This window comes from Sylvia atricapilla, chromosome 18 (assembly GCF_009819655.1).
Source record: "Sylvia atricapilla isolate bSylAtr1 chromosome 18, bSylAtr1.pri, whole genome shotgun sequence".
Lineage (NCBI taxonomy): Eukaryota > Metazoa > Chordata > Aves > Passeriformes > Sylviidae > Sylvia > Sylvia atricapilla.
Genome location: NC_089157.1, coordinates 1,312,043 through 1,337,327, shown reverse-complemented (window position 1 = coordinate 1,337,327; position 25,285 = coordinate 1,312,043). Strand labels below are relative to the sequence as shown.

The 25,285-nt window shown below is 46.2% G+C and overlaps 1 protein-coding gene across 8 annotated transcripts in view; it reads right to left on the bottom strand.

Annotated features, from left to right (window-relative positions):
* Positions 1–19,673: 19,673 nt before the first annotated feature.
* Positions 19,674–25,285, bottom strand: part of SPAG9 (sperm associated antigen 9) — a 62,145-nt gene continuing 56,533 nt past the window's right edge. For all 8 annotated transcript variants that reach the window (XM_066331874.1, XM_066331877.1, XM_066331879.1 and 5 more), the window contains 2 exons: positions 25,139–25,276; positions 19,674–23,378 (listed from right to left, as the gene is read on the bottom strand). In XM_066331874.1, the coding sequence (XP_066187971.1) occupies positions 23,263–23,378; positions 25,139–25,276 (254 nt within the window). In that variant the 3' untranslated portion in view covers positions 19,674–23,262. The remainder of the gene's footprint in view (positions 23,379–25,138; positions 25,277–25,285) is intronic.

Sequence of the window (25,285 nt, the reverse complement as noted above, 5' to 3'; positions counted from 1 at the left end):
ATTTTATATGGACACAAGCCGGCAAGTAATTTCATCTTCTGCGGTGTTGTAGAATTGAAAGGTAATAATTCACCCTTAAAAATGTATTTAAAGTTATTTTGTAACTTCTCTGACTACAGTACATATCTTATGGAGGGATCCCAGGGTGAAAACTCGGTGATATCCAGAGTCCTGGCTGGATGGGATTAGGAAGAGTGCAGACCCATGACATGAAATCTGATGATACATTGAACTTCTGACCTATAGGAGAAATCTGATCGTCACAACCCACCTCCTGCCTCATTTCAGCTCTGTTCAGGAAAACAAAATCTTCATTCAGCATGCAATTTTCTCCCCCCTCCATCACTGGAATTTTTATATGAGCTGTATTACATATGCCAGACTTTGAAGGTAAATGTCCTCAGTGGTTCAGTGTTATCCCTGATGTCTTTCTGTTTCTTTAGCCATTGTCATTAAGCCTCATTTGGTTCTGATGAGGGCCTACAGGAAAGAGAAGTGCTCCTGAGTCCTGCTTCACTGTGGTTTAGGCAGAATAAAATACTGACTCTACTACTACTGGATTACTTTTTGTCTGAGCTGGAGGCAGTCACTGGGTTTTGCCTACTTTAACCACATTCTCTGCTCTGAAGCTACTAAGTCTTAACCCTGAAGTCCTTATTCAGGATTTCCACCATCCAAGGCAAAGTTTGAGCCAGACACAGACCACACAGAGTTTAATGACCATGAGGAGATGGTGAGTCGGGGTGGAAACACCCAATAACCTGCGGTGTGTCACCACCGTGGGGCTGACATATCTGCAGTGTGGTTGGAGATAATTAGGCCTTAAAAGACATGGCACCATGGCTGGATGGAGGCCAGCTCAGCAGTGCTGCTTATCTGAGCTCCTGCTCAGCTTCAGGCACACAGTACTTTGCTCATCCATGCCTGAGCTCCCCGGGCGTGCGTAAGAGGACAAGGGCTCTACCCAACCCTGCTCTGATAAGCTAAAAACAGATTGAAGGTCTAAGTCAACTACACTTGAGCATGTGATAAAATTCTTTGCTAAACTGGGGCCTAAGTCAGTGTGCTCTTAGGGTGGAACTCAAATAGCTGCTCTTGGAGGAGAAAGAACAGGCACACAAATGGAGCCAAAGGTTCTCCTGGGGTGATGGGCTGGGGTGAGCAGCAGGAGCCCAAGCAAATGGGGAAACGGCCTGATGCAAGAGGAGGAAGGATTGTGTGGCTGGCTGTGTGGCTGTGGCTTGGGAGGAGGAATTTCCTCGCAGGAATGTTGCCAGGAGGGTGAGGAAATTGCTTGCTTTTCCACGCTGAAGCAACTAATGGAGAAGCGGTGAGAACAAAGGTTCTGTGCTGCTGGCAGTGTCACTGAGACACAGCAGGAGAGGTGATTTGGGTTGTGGGCTCCAAAACAGCACATTGGCTTCAGACCTTGAAAACTCCAAAAGGGTAAAGTTATAGAGCTCTTCATCTGTGGAGTGTTTTCAACCACTACTCAATGTAATCCCCAGGGTCTGGCCTCGGCAAGACAGACCCCAGCTCCCCCTCCTGCCTGAGGGGATGCTTCCAGTGTGCTCTGAGCACAGTGGTTTGGTCGGTTCTGTCTCCTCTCAATGACCTTGGCCTTGTGGCTCCTTCCCCCTCGGTGTGTCCCCAAAGGCTTCAGGTCAATGTCCTCACCTGCCCTTTGCCCCCAGACCCTCCACTTAAGGGGAGATGGAGCTGCAGTTCCCTCTGCCACCTGTCTCGCCTCTTGCCCTCTCTCTTTGCCTTCTCCTCCCTCCCTGGCTCGGGGTGAGGGGGAGAAATAAAATGGACCATCGTGCTTAAAGAAGAGACCTGGCTCATCTATTTCCCTGCTGGTGCCTGCACCTCCCTGGACACTGCTGTCACACGATGCGACATTCAGCCCACATAAATATCTGTGGTAACCATTCAGGAGGTCTAGGGCAATGGCTTGTGTAGTTGAGGATATAAATAACCCAGGCCTAAGATACCAGCTTCAGATTTCATCCAAAGTTCTGGAGACCAAGTGTTAGCTGAGCCCCTGGAGCTCCTCAATACACAAGCTTCTACTGCTGGGCTGCTTGTTCTCTCTGTTTGTGCTTCCTTTGGGGCTTTTGGGCCACCTCACAGTTCCTTGTCCTAAAATGTACTGAAACTTCAACAAAAAATAGGGGAGAGCTTCTGCCCTTCTGGAAGAATTTGTGGAAAAGGCATGGAAGGTCTAGAAAGAAATGGTTCAAGGTTTTGTCTCTTTTGGAAAATAAGTAAATTCTAATTTGGGTGGAGGGGACCATAACTTCACAGGAAAATATTTCAATACATCAGGAACTACACTCTGAAAGTGTTAGAGCTATGTGTGCAAGAACCCAGCTTCTCCACTCACAAAGAATCTTCATCTACAGCCAAAAAATCTGTGAAAAATAGAACCAACCAACCTCCCCAAAATGCATTCACCCCAAGGGAGGCTTTGGGCACTGTGCTGGCTGAGAAGAGGCTCAAGAGCTGTGTAGAAAAGCTGTTTCTGGAGATATTCCTACTACACAGAGGGAAAGAAGATTTCATGCCTGAAGGATCTCCTTGATTGCATCTCCATTTCATAGGCACCATCTACAATTTGTTAGAGCAATTTCTTCTGCTTAGAAGAGACAGCAGCCTCTTTTCTCTTCTTATACCAGAAAAAATATTGTTTTGAGCAAACCCTTCTAGATAAATAGCCCATAGAAGTAAGTGTAGGGCTCATGATGAATCTCATGTAGGGATTTGCAGTTACTTTTCATGCCACAGATCACAAATTAATTAAGAAAATCTTGTCTCTTGGAAACTCTTCACAGTCACATCAAGTCGCTGTAGCAGTAACTTGCATGGAAAAATAACATTAGGGATAATTTTATTTTTAGCTGTCTTAATGAAATATAGCAGATGGAAATAAAGAGGAGAAGCCCGTCCTATGTGACTAGCCATCTGTCTGGGGATCAGCAACAAGTGTTTCATGGATCACAGCTAGAAAATTAGTGGGTAATTAACGTCAGTCTTCAAGCTACCCTACAATTCTTCACACTCATTATTCTGCTCTATAGAGTTGCTTGCAAATGCCACCCAGAGCTTCCCCGGTTGTGAGAGATGTGCTCATAGCTCCTCCCCTGGCTTTAGAGCACTGAACCTTGGGCTGAGCACCAGCAGTTCCCTCCCATCTCACCCTCCCTCTCACACAAAGCTGACAGTGATCACATAAAATCCACTCTCCCAACGACCAAGATCCCAAGGACTATTCCACTCAATCTAAATTTGCCTTTAAGGTGTTCCTATCCCACCCTCAGCTCTCCAGCACACCAAGCACTGGGATTTGCACTGGGCATGCCACACAAACCAGGTTACCAACTTGAACACAGGGTAAAGAGCTATTATACTATTTTTGTGTTGGGTTTATTTCTGGCATGTGGATTTTCCAAGCCCATTGAGTAGCTGGTCTGGAATCTCACTCTCCAAGCCTGCTTCAGTAACTTCCATGAACTTCTCTGCTGGAGGAAGCCTGCCTTGTTTAATGACATCCTAAACAGACACACAATCCTGAGCACTGCTAAAGGTCAGGCAGCCTGAGCTTTTGGGGATGAGATACTTACTCAGTGTTGTCATCATTACACCCTCTCGGTGCCCACACATGCTGCATTTACATCTCTGGATTGTTCTCGCTTTCCTTTTTGGAAAAAATCAATGCCTTCTCACAAGAAAGGTTTTGTATTTCACCATTAGAAAGTAATGCTTATTCTTCTTTGGTAACAGGATATTTTTATCAGGCTGTTTTAACTTTGTTTATTACCTCTGTTCCTCCAGCTGCTACAATTCACTTGATGCTGGTTTGGTTATTTCTATGCTTTGATTAAAGAACACTGTGCTCCAAGGCTGCACTTAAAGAAATGCCCAGGGAGTGGAGCCAAGGGAGTTGTCAACTTATTTACTGGACTGAGCTGAGCCCAACATGATGCCTTAGGAAATAACCTCTCTTTCTGGAAATTCATGGATAGCTGTTAAACTCCACTGTATGGAATAAACATAATTAATCTTCACAAAACCCTTGGCACACAACATCTGAACATGACATAGCAGGTGGAAATTGCGTTGTTCTTCATACAGGGAAAGTGGCCCCACTGACAGAGCTTAAATCTTGGGAATCCTCTTTGTAGACCTACTTGAGTTTTGGCTGTGTCTATTACTTTTATGGCCTTTTTTTCTCCCACTTGTGAACAAGTAAGCAATCAATCACAGTTTGCTGGCAAATGACAAATATTTGCAAACGTCTTTCAGTCTGCCCTTTCCAAGCTTGAAGGAAGATTTACAAGCCATGGAAATGTTCCCTCCACTCTACATCGATGCCATCACCATCTTCCCCCTCTTCCTTCCAGCCCATCTCAGAAGAGATGGAGGAATCAGGGCTGGGATGGGACTGGAATATCAGTAGAGGGATGCCATCCATCAGCCCCTCCCTTCCCACTTTTCTCTGAAAAAGGAGAAACTTTACCTGTAAGGAAATCATTGATATGCATCCCAGCAGATCCCACCCGGGCTCATCTACTGAGGTGTAAATTAGCAGAGCAGATGTGGGGGTTGAGTGCCTGCTGCCTTTCCAGGTGAACCGTCCTCCCAGAGCCATGGCCCTTGAGGGACAGTGGGGCTCACCCTTGTGTGCTCCTGGTGGGTGGGATAAGTGGGTGGGGTGGTTCGTTTTCATAGAGTTGATCTGCCTAAAACAATGGAAACTGTAGAGTTTCCTTCCTCCATAAAAATATCGTGAGGATGATCCAATTAACACACAAAGGGTTGCTAGAGAACTGAAAATGGAGAGCTTATGAGATGTAAAATGCCATTTGCTTTTTAATGAAAAAAAGGATAAAGAGATGATCCTAAGAACAGATGCAGTATCATGTGCCTTCTGCGCATCCTTTGCTGTGGCCTGGTTTCTGTTTCAGTTGCCTGTGCACATCTGGGCATGCACATCCGGAAGGGAGATGGACCTTTTCCTGCCTTTTTACTGCCTAGACACTGAACAGACTCAAGAGTGAGTGTGCAGAGGTGCTGCTGCCCAGAGAAGGGTGACCCCCACTTTCACTCGTTTGCTGCACTCTTAGCTACACTCTGAGATGTACAGCCAGAAGATTGACTTCCCTGGTACTTTATACCCAAATTAAGGTAGTAAAGACAGCAGGAAGGTTCCAGATGTCTCCTCCATTTCATCTTCTAAAGTTTTGAGCAGCCAGAAGGTTGCTCAGAGACCAAGAGGAAGGGAACTTCTTCATGAGCTTTACCTAAGCTGAATTCCCCAACAGCAAACCCAAAAACTATTTTGGAAAAGCTCTTGGCTCTTTGCTGTCGCTTCTGTTTCAACCCCAGGAACAAGCCTGAGCCTTTTGAAGGCAGGCAGCTTCCTCTTGCCAAGAGGGCTCCAACAAGGAGGGGAAGCTCAGACCTGGCCACATGTGGTAGAGTCACCACACCAGAGTAAAAGCCTGAATCCACTGGTTTGAAGCTATCTGGGGGTTTGGGCAGGTACATACTTGGGGCCCTGTGGTGTGCACATCCCCAGTTTTTTTCTACCTGCTTTTTTCCACCCATTCTGGCCTGTTGTCAGTACTTGTAGCAGCAGAGAACACAGAGCTCATTTCAAAATCCCCTCTGCTCACGTGGCTGAATTAACCTCTGTTATGATTAAACAGCTTAAACACAGAATAGCAGAGGGAATGAAGTCTCTGCAAATAAAGTGGCTCAAACCCAGAAAGGTTTAAAATACAACCAAAAAACATGATGAAAACGAAACGAGGTTAGATGTTGGTGCCAAAAATTTGATACCTTTAGTTTAATAGTGGAAGAAGCAAAGGAAAAGAAAGAGGAAGGAAGGAAGGAAGGGAGGATTGAGAGTGGCATGACATGACATGGTGTGGTGTGGCAAAGTATGGCCGTGGCAGCAGCAGGGGACCCTCACCACCCAGACCAGATGGAGGGGAGCAGTGAGAGGTCGTTGGGACCCCCAGAAGGGTGATATGTTTTTACCTAACCCCTGTCACTCTCTCCCTGTCCCCCTGCCCCCCACGCACACATCTTTCTTTTTTCTTTCTTTTTGCGTCTTTTACTATTAAACAAAACGTATCAAATTTTTGGAACCAATGTCTAACCTAATTTGGTTTTTATCGTGCTTTTTTTTGGGTACATTTCTGGGTTTGATTCACTTCGTTCACAGAGACTTTGTTTCCTCTCCTGTGTTTGAACTTGTAGGATTGTAACAACCTCCCAGCTCTCCAGGAACTGGTAACCAAGCCTGGTGTCTGCAAGGGCTGGATGACACACAACAAACCATCCTCCCTCTCCACACTGCCATCCTACAGAGGAACCTAAGCCTTTTCAGGATGTATTTAACCTGCAGCTCTATCTCCCTGTAGGGTTAGGGCTGGGATTTTTAAAATGACACCACTGGGAATTTGTTGCTCAGTTCCAATTGTGTTTCAGGGGATTTGGCAAATAACAGCCTTTTTTTTTCAGGCTCTCACACAAAATGGCAATGAAGATGAATTTGCAGGTTGTTCACAGAGGCAGACTGCTGAGGTTCATTATAGCACAAGTTAAATGTTATTTATCTAATTCATTGTCTCATTCTAATTATTCATTTCTCCCAGAAACCCAAAGGACACATGAGATGGCTGGACAAGGTTCTTCTTTCAGCTCTCATTCTCTGTTTAGGAATAATACCTAGAAATACCTTCTCCTGCAGAGTCATAAGCCTCCAGCCAGGGCAAACTACAGGAGCTCAGATCCAAAGTTTGCCACTATTCATGGGGAGCTGAGTCCAAGGTTTGGGGTTGGCTGATGATAAAGAACGGCGAGCAAAGCTGAGTAAATCCAGACCTGAACCACTCCCAGTGCCCGTGGCCAGGGACTGGGCCGCTTTCGGCTCGTCTTCACAGAAACCTGAGCTGCAAAATCCATTCTGGAGCACCAGAAGGGTTTGAGTAAAAACACATTGCTGTTACACTCACTCAATACATTAAGTGAGAGGTGCTGCGGTGAGGAAAGCCGCGGCTGAGCCGTGACCTTTGAAGGCGGAGCTGTGCCCTCAGAGCTGCGGCCTGGCCTTGCCGAGCGGCCGGGCCCAGGCCCTGCCAGGAAAGCCGCGAGGGATTCCCGGGATGAAACACAGCCCAAAGGGCCCCGCTCCCTGCTCTGACAAACAGCACAGCTGCGGGGGCTCGGACGGCTCCTCTCGGGTCATTCGATCCGAGGAATCCCAGCCCAGGCACCGGCGAGCCCCGGCAGCGAGAGGCCTCGGGCGCAGGAGGTGACCTGACGGGATGTTCCCGCAGTGACCCTCCTTCCCAAATCCTCCCCCTGATCCCTCATCTCACTGCCCGACACAAACACACACTGCCCCTGGCAGCTGGGGGAAAAGGGCAAGCAGATTCCTTGCCTCTGTCAATCCCATCCTGACTCTCTGGTGTTGGGAGTTCGAGATCCCCGGTATTTTTTGCAGGGTGCTGAAGTGCAAGTGCTTTCCTGCCTTTACCTTTTAATGATAACTTTCCAGGACTGCTTTCATTACAATAATGATGATGAGAAAAAAAAGGAAAGAAAAAAAAACCAAAAGCCAACCCTCAGCTTTTTACTCACAAATGGAAGGAGGCGGATATAGAACAGTGACTGCAAGCCCTTGCCCAAGATAAAATTACAGAGCAGAAAACCCCATCCTACTCTTCAGCACTGAAGGTCTCTTCTCGGGTAAAGTGTACCTCCTGAGCTGGGCTGGTTCCCAAATGAAAACAAGTTTCAGAGCCATGGTTTTGGATGCCATTCCAATGGGCACATGCATGAATGCTCTTCTGAACCTCTGCCTCCCGAAGCACCCCTCAGCCAAATACCTGGCAGCTGCTGGAGCTGACAGCAGTGGGGATCCCTAGGGAACAGATCCTTCATAAGGCCCTCCAAAAAGAAAATATAAGCAAGCCAATTCCTGCTGGTGTTGGTTTTACCTGCCCTTGCCAAAATATCACCTTCAGTTTCCAAACATGCTGCCCTCTTTCTCAGGACCAGGATGATCACTGGGCTTATTGGGCTAGAGGATCAAGAAGTCCAGCTCTTATCCCTCTACGTGAATAAGGGAATAAAAGCGATATACCTTATCCAAATTCCTTGTGCCTAGTGAGGCACCAGGTGTGCCATGTGCTCTGCTGGCTGTTTGGGGTTTGGCTGCTGTTTTTCTGGAGCTGTGGGGTGCAGTGGGTGCCCTTGGTCACCCACCCCATCCCAGGTGACAGGCTTGTGCAGTAGTGCCTGCTGCCCATCAGGACATGTGCATTTTGATGTTCCTCATGGCTCAAAAATAGCCAACCTGCTTTATTTTCACATCTACTTCAGCAGCATGGGGCTTTGCTTCTGTCTCAAAGGGCTGGAGACCAGCCCAAGTCTGAAAGGTTTTTGGGAAAAAAGGTGTTATGGGGTGAGAGGACAAGAAATAATCCAGGAAAAACTTGCTGTGCTTCTAGCCACAGCTTAGACCAGACCCTTCATGAACATAACCCTTTCCTCCTAATATTTTTCCAGCCCATGAGCCCAAGTTGAAGCTGTGTTTCCAGCCTAGAGGAGACGTGGAGTCAGTGCTCTCTGCTGCAGAGCTCCACATCATCTCACCCACCTGTTGGAGCCTGGTTTTCTTATAGAGATGACATGTTCAGGGACACAGGGACATTGTTACTGGCAATCCTCAGACTGCCTTGTGCAGAAGGCCTGATGAACCTCCTCATACTGAATGAATACACACAGAAAGACCTTACTACTGCCACCCAAATTAGTGAGGGGGGAAGGCAGTGTGTGTATTAAATAATACTTAGCAGTACAAAGGATTAAATGCCTGTTCATGTAAGGGAGAGAATAAAAGGAAGAGTAGAGAAAAATGAGCTTTCTAAAAGCTTAAATTTGGGGGCCATCACTTTGCTGAGCAGCTGGGCCTCCCACACTGTCTGGTTGGAAGTGAATCTCTCACACAGGGACTCTGTGTGCTCAGAGCCCCCACTATCCACAGGCAGATATGTGTGGGTGTGGGTGTGAGTGCTACACACCACCAGACCACTGGTCCCAGTTAATTAGCAGAAATACCCTGGAATTTCATTTGGTCAGCCTGTCAGTCAAGGAGAATCCCATAGTCCTTCCTCATGTCCATCCCAGGACTGCAGCCATCCACTGTCTGCTACTAAAATCTAAGGCCATAAATGCCCATGGAAGCATCCAGCTGGTAACAACTCACACCAAAGCCCTGGGCAGTAGGGGGGATACAACAGAAAACCAGCACCAAATAAACCCAATCTTAGCACCAAGGCTGATACAAAAAGCCATAAAACCCTGCAACGATAAAAAAAGAAAAAATACATGGCAAAACCAAAGTTCAGACACTGATATTAAGGTGGTTGGTTTGGAAGAGGCTGCCTAAAATTCTCTCTCCTGAAGCCTGTCACGTGTCCTGTCCTAGCAGGATTATGGCTTGCACACACCAGCACACATTAGCTTGTATTCACAGCCCTAAAATGTTCCTGTCAGTTGTACACCCCACAAATGCCAGCAAGAGCTGAGATACTGCTTCCCCCTGCCCACCCCTGTCGCTGTTTCATCTGCCTGTTCCATCCATCATCATCCCATCCCCAGCTCCACCAGCATATGTTACAGGAGGAGAAATATAATTCAGTGCAGAAGATTCACTTTGAAGTAACCAGCTGTCTTGCACCACCTTGGATATGTTTCCCATGTCTCAGTTAGCAGAGGGAAAGGGGCAGCACTGATGGTGGAGGTCTGGCAGCCCCTGCTCCACTGCAGAGCAAAATTGGATTCTCATTGACGTAGGGAAACATCCTCTCCAAGAAGACATCCTGCAAAGGCTCTTGAAACACTGCTATGGATTTGGAGAAGACAGCTCCTGGTGCTCTTCACCTGCTCACATCCTGATTGCCTGTACACAGGATTAACCTGTGACTTGACTTTGTTTTGCTTCAGGGCTGCAGACTTGTTTTATTATGGTCAGATGAGTGTGGCTATAGGCTCCTACACCAAATCTGGGTTGTGAGTCAGTGCTGTCACTTCTGGATGCTGGCTGGGGGACGTGGTGGTGACAGTGACACCCGTACAGGGGCAATGGGGGCACGGGAGCTGCACACACAAGGCAGGATTAGCTGAGTGCCTACAGCACAGACAGCCACCAAACCCTGTGACAATAGCATTTCCAGACTTCTGCTTCACAGGAAATGCCTTGTTATTCCATAAAATAACAGGACAGAATATCCCAGCCTGTCAGTCAGGACCCAGACTCACAGCCCAGCAGTTCACACAGAGTAGCAGGGCTGGTTTTATTCTCTCCAAAACTCCTTCACTCCTCTGCTAAAAGCTTAAATCCCTCTGATGGCCTTCAGGTGAACTCTTGGCCTGCAGAGAGGGCAGGGATTACGCAGAGGGGATGGAGTGAGGTTGGTAAACCAGGGGGCAGCAGCTGGGAGAAGCAGTACTGATGGAAGCCAGACACTGTCTGGGTCATTGCTCCAGGGGTGGGTTTCCCTATGGAGGCCTGTGCTGTGTGCCCACTCCACTCTCCAGGGAACTGTGCATTGGCTATTTTTGTCCCCCTGTCAGCAGCAGGGAGCCCAGGGGTGTTCCTCTCCCTGCCCTGCTGTTTCTCCCAGGGCCAGGTTTCCTCCCTCTGTCCCATCCAGCTCGCTGGGTCCCTGCCAGACACCCTGGTGCCAAAGGAGGGATGACACAACTCCGGTCTCCCTGAATGGAGCTGAGAGGGACAGGAGAGGGATTCGGAGTTATCTGACTGTGTGCCTGTCACCCTGCTGCTCCCTTGCCTCTGGATGATCCCACTGTGGTGGGAGAAGCTCCTTGGTGTGGGATGTGCAGCAGGGACGTGTCTTACCTTGCTGAGACCTCACCAAGCTTACACCTCAGTGCTGCAAACCACAAACCAAGACCCCCAGACCAACACAACACCCCATTTCTGTATCCTCAGCTGTGTTTGGTAACAGCTGAGACAGATCCACCATGGGCTGGGTTTCCAGCAGGAGTGACCATGCCTGCAGTGCTGCCCTGGGATGGGGCTTCGATTTGGGGCTCAGCTGCCAAACACTGGCTGCAGCCCTGGCTGCATATCAGCTGCTGAACCACCAAAACTGTGTCTGTCCCCCACAGGAACAGGTTCTGTTTCTTCTAGGCATCTCGTGCTGCCTGCAGACAAAAATACCTCCCCAGCTGCTGCCCACCTGGTGCTGGAGACGAGTTTAGGAAATGGCAATAAGAAACTGAAAATAAAAGGGTGAAAAGAGAGAGATACAAGACTCATACCAGAAGTGAGAGCACTAAAAATAGTGGTGATATGATCCATCAGAGATATAGGTCATAATTAAGCACTTGAGTGTCTTTGGGCATCAAGCAAGTACTTCTCCAGCAGCAGGGAACTCTCAGGGGTTTAACAGGAGAGACAGTGTGTCCTGGGCTCCCAGCTGAACACAGCCAGAAATAGAGAATGTATGGACATTTCTCAGTGCCCTGGAGGGCTGATGCCGAGCACTGGTGGGGCATTGCCCCTCTGCTCTGCATTAGGCTCTACCACCCTCCTTTAACCCCCAGCCAGGGAGTTGTTGGGTTTTCCTGGGGATGAAAGGACTACTCCTGCCAGGAGAGTAAAGGGGAGGGAGGAGCAGCAAGGCGTGGTGACCCCTGGGGACACAAGCCCACTGCTGTATCCCCAGTAGCTCTCAGGAGCTGCTGGGACATGAATACACCAACAAGATGCAGGAGCAGCTTGCATGAGACTCAGGCACATCAGCACCTCCTGCATGGAAGGTCTTTGGAAGAGCTTTTTTTTTTTTTCCCTTTGGAAGGAGAAGCCACAGTTCTGAGCCATCCTCCAGTCTGGAGATGATCCGTGCTTGCTGGGCTGCCCCACCCCAGGCAGCTGCATCTTCCATGGGGAGTTCCCAGCCCCTGAGAGGTTGGGATCTTTTATCCAAACCCTCGCTGGTGCTCAAGTGATTTGAAATGATCAAGGCAATACACCTGGATGTGCCCTTTCCTCACTGATGAAACCTCAGCTCCATCCCTCCCGACACACCAACGTTGTGCAGAGCATGGCAGAGTCATGGCAGTTCCAGCAGGAACTGCCTGTTCCTGGGGTGCCCCATTTCCCCAGAAAAGGTGTTTTTATGCCAGTAAACTTCACCAGGGGATGAGCAAGAGTGGTCTGTCAGGTTTGGTTCCCTGCTGCTGTGCCCACCCCAATGCCTGTGGGTCCAGTGTCTGGCCGAGTGCCCGTGCCAGTGATGTCATGGTCAGCTAAAAGGTGCCTCTCGAGTCAGTTTATGCTGCTCTTTAGATTCTGTATAGAATATCATGCATGAGATTGAGTGGAAAATGTCTTCTTTAAGTCCTCCAGAAGCAGGATTATTTAACTGAGCTGTTCCCTGGAAACTTTTGACTCAAGCATTATGACATTGCAATACAGGAGAAATTCAATACCACAGCAGCCCTTGGTTTATCTGTTTTCTCTTCTGGGACCAGGAAAGCTCAGACTAGAATAAGGAAATTTAAAACCAGTTCAGCTCTAAGAAAGAGTGGTAGTTAAAACCAGCATGAAATAGATGAAGATTCTGAAAACAAACACATGGCTCAATCAAACATGATCCTAAAAAAGTTAAAGCAGCTACAACCTCAGTGCTGCTCCAGCTTGGTGTGTACAGTGTGTGAACAGGCTGAAGGACACAGCAGCCAGCAGAGGCTGACACTTAGGAGAACATGGCACAGACTCGACCAGCAGGAGCACAGCACTGGGACTGGGAAGAGGAGACTGATGTCCACTGTGTGACCACGGCTCAGTGTCCCTCCCCAAAGGGTGCCCCCAGCAGCTGCAGCTGCACAGCTAGACTGGGGTTGAGTCAGAAGAGCTTGAAAGTCATCATTTTATTTTCTCTCATTCTCCCTATTTTTGGCTTCAGATTCTTGGATGTCTCCTTCCTACTCCCCAAACATGTGACAAGGAGTAGGTTTGAGATAGTAACAATATTAAAATAAGTCGAAGCGCAGATTGAGCTGAAAGTTCACACAAATGCAGGATAAAAACCTCTCAGCAAAAAATAAGAGTCAGGTAGGCAGCAGATCCTCAGGAAAAGACTGGGGAGCAAGGGAGTACTGCAGGCTCAGTGGAGTCCCCAGTGCCACATGGTTTAGGACACCTCACAGGGACAGTCACAGTTCAGACAGACCCTGCTCAGCACTGCGCAGGCTGAACCCAGGAGGCAAAACCCAGAGCTGAACGGGAATGATCCCAAAATGCAGGCTCTAAGGAGAGAGAGGGAGATAGCCAGCAAATAAACAAACTCCAAGATATTACATAAGTTCTTGCACCCTCCACAGCCATAAAACTTGCAGAAATAAGGATGCTGGATACTGACACCATTTAAAGGGAGGGTACAATATTGTGTCACCATATGGAGATGTGGCACTGGCCAGGACCCTTGACTGCAGTATACACACACCTGGCAATGCCTCATTTTTCGTTTATGCCCATCTTTCCTCTGGGGACATCCCCTGGCTTCCTGCAGGGTACATCCTCATGGGATAAGGGGCTTTCTCCAGAACAGAATTTATGTCAAGAGATGATCAGCTGGTTTATTCCAATCACAAAGTATTTTTATGTTTTTTAACCAGAAGCTATAAAAATCCAGGAAATGTGGATTTATGGACTATAAAAGGTTTAGCTTAAGCTATGACCTACAGTCTTATGTAATTTACTACTGGCCTTAAAGAGGACCCAATTCCAGCACCCCAGTGAGCTCTTTTTGGAGCATTTCTTGATTTGGGCTCTTTCAAAGCCCAGTTTGGCAGTCAGCCAGATATGGGGCTTGGAGGGCAGCTGGGCACTTGCCCCAAGGCACAGGAGAGCCAGGACGTGCCAACCTTCAGTTTCTCATGAGGACTGTGGCTGTGCCAAGTTGGAAAATGCCACCCCAACCTTGGCCCTTGGCGTTTGCCCTGGAAACAAGTTGTTTGCTGGTGAGGCTGCTCCTTTCTCAGCCCTCTCCATCTCTTTAGGTGCCAGCAAGTCAAAACCTTTGAAGAGATGAATTGAACAGTGGGTCGTATCCACGTCTTGGCTTGCAGAAGGACCTGCCCCAGGGCTTGGCAGTGTTTCTGCTGTGATGCCAGAGCTTGTGGGGGTGACTCTGGAGCATCTTTCCACCACAGCCCACTCTGATGCCATTACTGCTTCCCTGAAGATTCAGCCCCGGCACGTTCTTCCATGAAGGAGCAGTGTAGAGTCATGGAATATGCTGAGTTGGAAGGGACCCACAAGGATCATCAAAGACCAGCTCTTGGTCCTGCATAGAACACCCCAAAAAGCCCACTCTTGTGCCTGAGAGCACTGTCCAAATGCTTCTGGAGCTCTGGCAGCTTTGGGGCTGTGGCCACTGCCCTGGAGTAACTTCATAGCCTGGAGAATATCTCTGGGTGATCCATGTCTGGAGGGGAAGGAAGGTTCTGTAGCATCATTTATTTAGGTTGTGATGAGAAGTGACGAGAGCTGCCCAAGCAGGGTGTGAGATATATGTAGAGAATGGGATCTGTACAAACAAGAAAGGAAATAGCTGCAGCTGTGGAGCAAAGCTCCTGTGTCTCTTGTCCAAACACCGAAGCTTCCCTGCAGGAAGGTGTGCTGCACACTGTGCCCTGAGGGCACTATTTGGGTGTAGAACAGCTGGAGGACCAAATATCCCCAGCCCTGAAGAACCTCCAGGCTTCTAGTCTGATCTGCAGTTCTCCTGAACCACAACTTTCTCAGCTGGCTTTTTTTGCTTTGATTTTTTTGTTTTGGGGACCAGTCTGAGAACAGACCTACATTTTATCATGGTTAGACACCAGCCCAAAGCAATACTGAGCAGTAAGAAGCACAGTCTAGCTTGGTATCATGCAACCCAACTGCTCGAGGCACAAAGAGCCCAGCAAAGTCTGCTTGAACCAGAAGAGGAACATGAAAACTGCCAGTCCATCAGCAGATGAAGCCCTGCCAGTGCTGCCTCCTTCTGAAAGCTGTCCTTGGGACCTATTCTCATTTCCTTCACCTTCTTATGTCTGATTGCAGATCACACCTCACACTGCTTGCAAAGCCCAGATCACAAAACAAGAACAGTTTAACACCCAAGTGCTGCTGCTGTCAGCCTCAGAACACTGCTGGTGGCTCAGCAGAGCTTTGTTGAAGTCTCTTGATCCCTCCAAAACGGCTCCTCCATGCTTCCTTTTGAAGGTTTCTGACCCGTTTGTGTGATTTCCAGGTTGAGTGATGAATCTCCTCTCCTGACCCTTTATCTGCTGTCAGCCAAGAGGGGTACCTGTGCCTTTAGCCCTTCTGATGGCCCAGGCCATTTGGAGAACCGCCCATTTCAGGCCACTTGCAGGCATTTCAAAGAGATTCTGACCAGCAGAGCCCCTGCAAAGCAGGATGGCAGGAGAGGCTGGACTGGAGGGGTGTGAAGAGCTGTAAGTTCCCAGGATGAGCAGCACCACAGGGATCATGGTGTAAACTCTACGTCAGCCTGTGCCCAGAGCTGCACACCCACCTCTCTGCTTACAGCTGGCTGCAGTTCAGCCATGGCTTTGGCCCAGACGTGACATTTAGGGCTTTATTGCAGGTGCAGGTTGCTAAGGTAAAATGACCTTCTGAGCACCCTGAAAAGTTCAGAGAACAATTAAAAACGCTTGCAAAAGCCAGTGATTGACTTGCTGTGCCCAGCTGATGGCAAGTTGTTACCCAAAAGAGCAGCAAGGCTGTTTCCTCACCCCCTTTGCATGAAACTTTTATTCTGTCCTGGTTTTCTCCAGTGTTGGTACTGCCAGTCAGATGGTTGGGAGGGTACTGCTGGGATGTTCCTGGTGCCTTCCTTCCTTCTGGAAATGTCCTTCCTCATTTTCTCATCCCACATGTGGATGTCTGCACAGCCCTGAGTAGGGCAAGGGTGGGTACCTTGTGTCTGATGCTGAGTTAGCAGTGCCAAGGTGGGGGCTAGTCCTGCATCCCCCCAACCTCTGAGCCTGGCCTGGCTCAGCATCCATCCTTCCTCCCTCCCCTCTCAGGGGGAAGGAGACAAGCACATCCTCAAAGGGCAGAAGAGCTTTTTTAGCTCCCGAGCACCCACACAGTGTTTATTTGCAAGTGAGTCAACCGACCTCTAATGGGTTTGTGGATTCTGCACAATTCACCTCTCTCTTATCTCAAGGATTTTCATTACCTTTTGGGCAATTTTGACAAGGATTCAATTTTCCCCACCCACACACACATCCTGCTGTTCTCTCATTGAACACATCAATTAGCAGCCAAAAAAGCATCTTTTCTCCCCTGGATTCAGCCTCTCGCAACATTTCCTTGTGCAGTTACCCACCCCAAAACAGGTCTGGCCTGAAAAGGAACACTTCACACCTGATCCCACAGATATCTCTGTGCCATCCCAAGAGCAGAATCCAAACACCCCAAGCAGGGACAGAGCCATGTGTGGCACCTGCATCTCTGCAACAGCATCTGCCAGGAGCACACGAGCAGTGGCAGAACAAGTGTAAAATACTCCCATCATTCTCATCCAGAGTATTCCAGAGGTATTCCAGCTGCCTTTGCAAACCAGGGAGCTCTCTGATTTCCTGATTTTTAGTCCTGCTGGGATACAGACAGCTGGACCATTTTTCATCAGTCCAGGTGTTTCTACAAGGTAGAATCATCCAGCCTGGAGACACAGCAGGATCTAGGGTGACCTGTGGGACATCTCCTCAAACTCCCACTCCTCCTCCAGGTGTTGCTTTCAGCCACCACCAGCCAGGACAGCAGGATGTGTGCTCTGACCCAGGGCAGCACCATCAGCTCTCCTTTCTCCTTGAACTCAAAGCAAACATCAGCCAAATTTAATTTTAAAGGCAGACCCCAATATCTGTCTGCAGATCTCGGCTTTGGGAAAGTCCAAGGATGACACTGGGAAGAAGCTCTGCTCTCACCACCACAAAGGGTCTAGCTCGGTGGCAGCTCCATCCCTACCAGCCCTGAGCCAGGGGCTCAGGGACACCAAGATATTGATCCCATCTCAGCCCCATGTGCCAAAAGGTGGAAATGAAAAGCAGATGTGATGTCTGGGAAGGTTTCCAACGTGACTTTTGGGGGTTTTTCGCTTTTCCTCTTTATTTAAGCTCCAAATCTGAGACAGCTTAAAAGGCCCCTGGACACAGCAACATTCAGGAGCAGGAGATGGCAGCACCCCCCAACATGCCTCAAATCCCTGGGCATTGGAGGTGGGCAGGAGAAGGTCTAGGGTAGATGTAAGGAGCATCAGCCCCCTCAGCCCTGCAGCCACACGTGCTGTTGGGTTTAGAACTGCTGTTCTCAGAGAATGAGAGAAGAGGGCCTTTAACATCCCACCTGTGAACTGGAACAGAACTGCCCCAAAGGCTGGAGGAGCAGCAGCAAGGGGAGTGCTGGGCAGCAGCTGCTCAGCCCTTGCAGTGCCAAGAAATGCCATCTCCCTCCCCCTGCCTGGCTCCACCCCAGTGCTCAGCAGGACCTTTGTCTAACAAAAGGAACGCTTTCCCTTTCCCAAGTGTTAGGTGAATTGGACTGGAGGTCCCAGCTCCGGAGCAAACAGAGACAAATCCCAGCTGGAGCACTCACAGGGGTGAGGGCAGGGGAGCATCTCCTGAACCCCAGTGACCAAGTGCTTGGGTTCCTCTGTCCTGCCTTAGACACAACAGCTTCACGTGGGAGAGCTGCTTCAGGGAAGCTGTGAGCCTCGGCTGCTGCAGGAAGGCCGGGAGAAAGGAATGCTCCAGCAGAATGTGTTTTCACTTGGGCTCCACATTGTGTTTGAATTGTAAGAGCACCATCTTGTGTCATAACTCAGACTGCTCCTTGCCAGAAGCTCAAGCAGAGTGCAATAAGCACCAATCCACATCTCTTCCCATCAGCTCCCTTCCCACCATCATCCTTAAGTGTTTCAAAAAGCAGGAAACTATTTGCCCTCAAAATATTGGTTTTTGAAGTGTAACCACACAGAATTACAGCGAGTCCTGCCAGGAGTGCACTGGTCCCTGGCCAGAGGCTTGTTCTACAGTAGAATTAAGGGGCACTTGTGCATCAGGCATCAGTATGTTCAGTACCAGCTCGACTGTATTGCTCAGACAGGACACTGAAAACGGGAGGTGAAGGCAAAAAGGAACACCAGAATTTTGGCTTACTATTTTTTCCATTGTAGTAAAAGGGAAATAGTCTCCCTCAGTAAGTCTGAGGTTTAATTTCCAGCAAAAAAAGTATTTTTCAATAAAAGCATTCAAACTGAAAAAGCTTAACAGTGTGTGTATTCTGCCCTGAACATCTCTTTGTATAGGAGACTGATACAACTGAGCGAACTTTTTTGAATCTACCTCAGATTTCTAAAGTAGAGTGAGTGCTTTTCCCATGATCCCATGCCCAGTGCAGACAGCTGTGTTATTTCCAATGGCTTCAACCTTCAGTCTCCAAACACCACTTGTAACACCTTAGTTTAATTCACAGCTCTATTATCACATCTCTCTTGACACCAGGCTTGAAAAATTCAATTACTTACACACAGACCTGAGGGGCTCCAGGGCTGCTGGAAGAGCTGAAACATTCCCAGAATAAAGATTTATGATTTATGTTCCTACCCTTTTAATGCAGACACATTCTCCTTTAGCACAGTGCAGTGTGTGACCTGCCTGAGAATGGACACGGCCCCAGAACCATCACTGTGAGGACAGGGAAATGCATCAGGGCATCTGGAGAGGAAAAAATTCCCCAGGAAAACTCCACTAACTGAGCAAAAATTGTGGTGGGTTTGTTAAGCACCAGGTTTATAAAGCTTCAAGGTGGTACAACAGTGGTACCAGGACATTTGGTGGTTCACATCCAGAGATGATTCCAGTGTTTGTACATGCATTTATGCAAACAAATCTGAAGCATTCTTGTTCTTCAAGTTGTAAACCACTTCCTGTGGGCCCTTCACCAGGGGCCAAGGGCAGCACTAACAGTTGCAGTGACACTCACAGGGAGGGCAGGGGCCTTTGTGTCCCCAGCACAGCTTTCTGCACCTCTTTCAGCTCCAAGAGCGGCTCCCCCAGCCCCTGGGAATAGCCAAAGGCTCTCAGGCACACTCCTGCCACACTGATCAGGACACACAGCTGGGACAAACAGGTTTAGAAAGGGGCAGGTGAGCTGGGAAAACATGAAACCCTGGCTCTGGCCAAGTGTTCTGTTTCTGCAGTCACCACGTCCTCATTCTTCTGCCTTAAAGAAAATGTGTTTTTGCTGAGCAGGAAGTAGCCAGCGAGTGTTTGAGCTCTGATGAAATGGTGCTAAAATAATTTCAAAAATAAATCTCAGTGTCAGCATCTATTTCATCCAAGCTGCATTAAGCAGATCTCCTTCAGAGCTGTATCTTAAGAGAGGCACAGAGATCACAGGTTTTCTTCCCAGCTTTTGTCTGGGCCCACTATGAGAGAACAGGATAACACTAGTCTTGGACTGACTCAAACACATCATTGTGTCTTCAGACGGCACCAAAATTCTGCAAAATTAACACGACATTACAAAGAACACACTCAACCCAATGCATGTTTCATATACATATTTATATATATTTCATGTACAAAGTTACATTCTGAACCTCATGGATTCAATAATAGAAATAAATACTGAAATAACTACACTGCTATACGAGCTCTTCTGCTCACAGAAAAGAAGCCTCAAGTTTTAACAGACAGCAAGTTTAACGCTGTAGAATCCATCTCAGATTACAGAGGCAAGTAAAATTCAGCATAATTGTCGAACAGGCAAAACTTTCAAAAATTACAGACCATAAAATGTTTAAAATATATGTTTAAAATGTTGAGAAATGTGCATCAACAAAATTAATAAAGGAAACTTAATCTTGTTAGAGGGTGGGAGAGACATTTAGTGTATAGAAAAATGCTTTGAGGTGCAATATAGATTGTTACAGTATGGCATAACCCTGTTAGAAAAGAACATTTAATTTCTCTAAAGAAGAACTGTATTTGAGTTTACTGTGTCTCGTTTTACAGAGCAGGCCTTCACAAGGCCTGCCTCAACAGGGCCATTTACAGAGTGCTAAGTCAGGTTTAATCCTTTGGTAACTTTTATAATACTCACATGGAAATAAATATTCAGTTACACAGCATTTTTTAAAGACACACGTTCTTTAGAACAGTTAGTATAATAAAACAGATTTAACATTTGTTTGTTACTAAGGCAGCCTATGATAAAGTGTCTACGCTCTGTCACCTCAATCCCATCCAGTACAGGAAAACTTCCCCAAGGAATGGACAATGCAGCCTCGCCCTCACCATGCAAACACCCCTACCCAGGCAAGTCATGTGCTGCATATTTTGTGCTCAAAATGTTTCCAAACTATTAACAAGCTGTAGCTATCAAGAGATTAGTTCCTATTTATATGATGCTTTAATCATGAGTGTAATGCATGAAGACATTCTTGAGAGAGAATTGAGCGTGTGTTGTCATCCCCGTGCCTGGAGTTTGCATGCTTTATTCACCTTTCAGAGTGACCTTAAGGGGAGTTAATGCAGCCCAGCACAATGTGATGGCAACAGGGACCCAGTTATCTACTGTACCTTAGGACAGGGGATAAAGTTTTTAAATGAGAAATACAGAGAAGTGCACATGCCTTTATCTACACCCATAGTGCTTAGACAGTCCAACTACTGTCTGCTTTAAAACCCTTCCACTTCTGGACAGAAGCAAATCAATCGTTCTCTGAATAATTTGCAAGGGCTGGCCCACTGAGGTGACTAAAATGGCCCAGTGGGCCAGCTCGTTTTGGCAAAAGACCAGGTACACACTTGCCAGGTTGCACGGCTCCAGCTGGAGGAGTAACGCCACTCAGAGGAAACAGCTCATCTCTAATAACAGATTCAATCCTACACAGAACCAAGGAACAGAATTGTGCGCTTTTTTTTTTTTCTGAGAACATGAGAATGTGACAATTACCAGTGAGTAAAAAAACTTTGGAGACTCTGTTTTCCAAAGAGAAAAAAAAAATTCAAGAAAATGGCAGGAAAAGCAATGAAATTGCACCACTCACAGTGAAGATTCTGCACAACAGTAAAAGTTTAGACAGCATTTTTCTTCAGACATCCAATCCCATTAGTTAATCGAGATATGCTTTATGTTCAGCATACATGCCTATAAGTTTAAAATAGGTCTAAGAGTGTTGACTCAGGTTACTTTTGTATAATTGGTATTTGTATAATTTTAAATAAGCTTCCAGACTTTATATTTAAGCCAAAGTACTTTAGGAGTGACATTCAAGATGAATATGGAAAGCAAATTATGAACAACATGCTCTCATTGCTTTTGGCATTCTGAAGAGAAAAATACTACCAAGGTATTAAACATCTTTAATAAGGATTTTTACTACATAGTTCATGTCCTAAATACATATTTACGAGCGGAACAGCTGTGTACAAAATATGTCACTTAAAAAGTATTTATACATTTAAGTCTAACCAATAGACCTGAATGGAGATTTTCTGGTTTATCAGCTATGATATGCACTTGAAAAAGCTGCCTAAATATATATTTACACAATAGACCTCAGCTAAATGTGTTCATTTAAAAAATTAAGAAAATATATAAACACATGTTTGCCTGATAGACCAGAACTGCTCCTATTACATAAAAATGTTTAGGCAGTTTTAAAAAAGTGTTTCTATATTTACTCCTCTGAAACTGTTCAGTTCTCTCACATAATCAAGTTACTAAATTTCTCTGCTAATCTGAACAGCTCCAGCTATTTGGGGGTAAATGCTGAGTGTTTATTAAAACCCCTCAAAACTTTTACTTTCCAGAGACTAAATTAAAGAGCAAATCTGGGTTTTTTAAATCTTCTGAAGTACAGAAATCACGAAGTGTTTAACTTAGGTCTGAAACTAATGCAGAAATTTCAATGTAAGACAGTCTTAGACTCACATTTATGGTTTAAAAAAAAAAGATTGAGTAGACAGAATGTCAGCCTAATATTAGTCTCCTGACTTTCAGTAATTTTCTCTGTCTCTGTGTTACCTGATAATATTGTTGCTATATTATTTTATTATTTTTTTATTAAATTGGGATGTGGAGCTACAAAAAAAACCCACCCCATTTTGCACCTAATTATGTGGAACTACACTTCCTTTACGATCTCACTTGAGCAGAATTTTTTCCTGTACACTCTCAAGTCTTTCCTCATGCTTTAATTGAGGTCTCCAACCTTCCTACACATAGTGCCTTCTGAGTTTGACCAGCTAGGCAGAGAAGGTCATTCTAAATGCTTAGGACATAGGGAGTTAAGACAAGAAAAGAACAAAGCATATTCCCTGTTTGAGAATTTTACCATTATTTTCCAATTTATATCAACCTAAGAATACCCCCTGGAAACAGAGTTGTTCCATGTCACGGAGATGGAAAACCATTATGCTCAATATTGCTCATTCCTGAGAGCAGCAGTTCTCAAACTTTAAAGTTCATTAGTGAAAATATGATTTTTATTTAAATATTTTCATTTTAATTCCTATACAGTCTTCTCTTCCCCCCCCCCAAATTCTGAAGAATGTAACAAATTAAACCATGTACAGTATATGAGCAAGATTTTCCAAGTTTGAAAACAAAAGCTAAAACATACAGTTTACTTCAGCCCTCACTGAGTATTTGGATGAGTGTTAATAATCCATCTTCTAATTTGTCCATTTTTTTCACAGTCTGGGAATAACTTTGCTGTTTGACCCAATGCATTAAACAGTGAAATGAAGCTCAGTTGGAACAAAGCTGAACTCAAGTGAGACTATCAAAGAAGTGAACACATGAGATTGGTGTGGTACAGTAAAACTGTCTCAGCTGCTTACTGTGGTGTGACACCAGCTGGAGAAACATCTGATTTCCTCACACTGTTCCATTTAAAATGGGTGCAGTAAAACAGCACAAGCTAATTCTGTATAGCTAAAGGTATGACAGATTTGCAATATAAAGTTAAACAGCAAAGAAATGCTTCAACATCATGTAGTGAAACAGGTTCACAAAATAAAAAAAAAAAAAACCATGCAGAAGCTTTTTGTTTTGTTTTTTTTTTTTTCTTTTTCTCCCCCATCCCCCCCCTCCATTTTTAAGGTCTCCAACTGCATCCTACAGGCTCACTCACTGCCACACATGACTTGCCACACTATCAAGTGACTCCTCTCAGCTTTGGCTACAGAAGGTTCAAGTGGTAGAGCTTCTCCCAGAAGTTCAGATTCTCCTCCTTCATCACCTGGAAAAAAACAGTGTTGTTTGAGGCAGCCAATAACCAGAACAGCATCAACACCACATGCAGCAAGACAAGAAAAACACTAGAAAGACAGTGCTGCCATATGCTGATATAAAAACATATTAAAATCTGTGAATGTAAACAGTGTGTTGCATAACCATTTCAGAGCCCAGCATTCTGCTGGCCATATTGTTTACTTCTAGCCCAAAAAATAATGGCAGTTTTCTAAGTATCCATATTCTACATGTTTCATTACTTATAACTCTTCAATGTAGAGAGGCCTAATCTGCAAACTACCAGGCAGACACAGAGATGGTTTTGCCTCTAGAAAGTGTTCTGGGACAAACCCAAACCTCTAAATGCCCTTGGACAAGAGCTGTAATTGAGCACCTGTGAGACAACACAACATTCATGTCTATGGTCAAACTTCCCCATTCTTTCCTCCTGTTCCAGTTATTCCAGCTTGTCACAACTCTGCCCACAGTGGCAAAGACAATGGGCGTATTCTCCACTATTGCCCTTCAAAGAGAAGAGCAGTTTTGTACTCTGGGTGACAGTAGCTGCCTGGGACCACAGCTGACACTGAACTGCACACGGACAGCCAGGACATCAATCCAGGAGGTCACTTTAATCAGAGGAAACAGGAACCAACCTACACCTTCAGGAAAGTGCCAAATCAAATTCTGGCTGGTTTTCTGATTAGACTCCTTTAGAGGGCAGAGGGAGCTAAACACAGAGTAGTCCCAAATTGCTCTTGAGCAGTTTCCTGGGCTCACGTGGCACTGGCTGGCCTAAGGCACCACTGGCACTCAGCTCATGGCTTTGCCATCATGCCACAGGGACAGCAAAACGAGCATTTGGAATGTGGCTGTTCCAGCTGCCCTGGAGTGACTGCAGCACTTGAGCCTTCATTGAACTGTGCCACAGAACTGCCTCCAGCTCTGCCTCCCACAGAAATCCAGCACAGTCACCCCAGGAACCTGCTTGTCATTGATTAGTGGAATGACAGGATTTGGAAAGGCCTTCCTGGGTTTTCCTTTGTAATAGTTTATGTGGGTTGTTTTGCTCTTTAGTTTGTTTTGAAAGACTATAGACAGATCCAGGCAAAAGGTCAAAAGCAGAGTTGTGACATCTTTTTATGCATTTTTTTATCAAGGTCTCAAGCTGCAGATTATAAGCACAGAATCACAACAGTTTTCACTTTATTTTCCCAAAGAGGTAAATTAAAAAAGAAGATAAATATTTACACAAGAACTCTTTTATGGGCTAGATCATGCAAAAGTGCAATCCAAGAAAAGCAGTGTTCAAATATAATGGGCATGCAGAGATAAGTGATCTACTTTACTCCTTCCTAGTTAAAAATAAATAGATTTTACACTGAGCATTCTTTACTTAACACAACTTGTTTTCACTCAGTCTGCATATTTAAGTAACTAAGGACACGTTTTCCAACAGTTTGAGACAGAAGATTAACCCAGCAAAGAAAGACTGAAAGCATAAACAGGCAGGTGGTACATGACTCCAAAGCAGAGCTTCAAATAAATCTTCTTATAGAGTCATCCCAAAGGTCATGGTTTATTGGGAGAAGGAGGAGAAGCTGAAAGTGTGTGTCACAATAAAAATACTTCTACCCCTGCAGTGCATGGTAAAGACTGTATGTACTGACCACACAAATGCACTCATTACAATTACAACAGCAGTTATTATGTGGTTAATATCCTTTCAGTATAAAGTATGACTCATTTAAAGCTCAGATTTCTTACCCATTCTGAAGTCAATGTATCCTTCTCCACCGCTTATCACCAACATTGATTTTAAGGGACTCTGGTTGAAGGACTCTTGGGCTTGTTTATCAGCTGTGAGCTCTGTTCCACCACTACTCTGAGGGCAAACAACCTGACCTGGGTGAA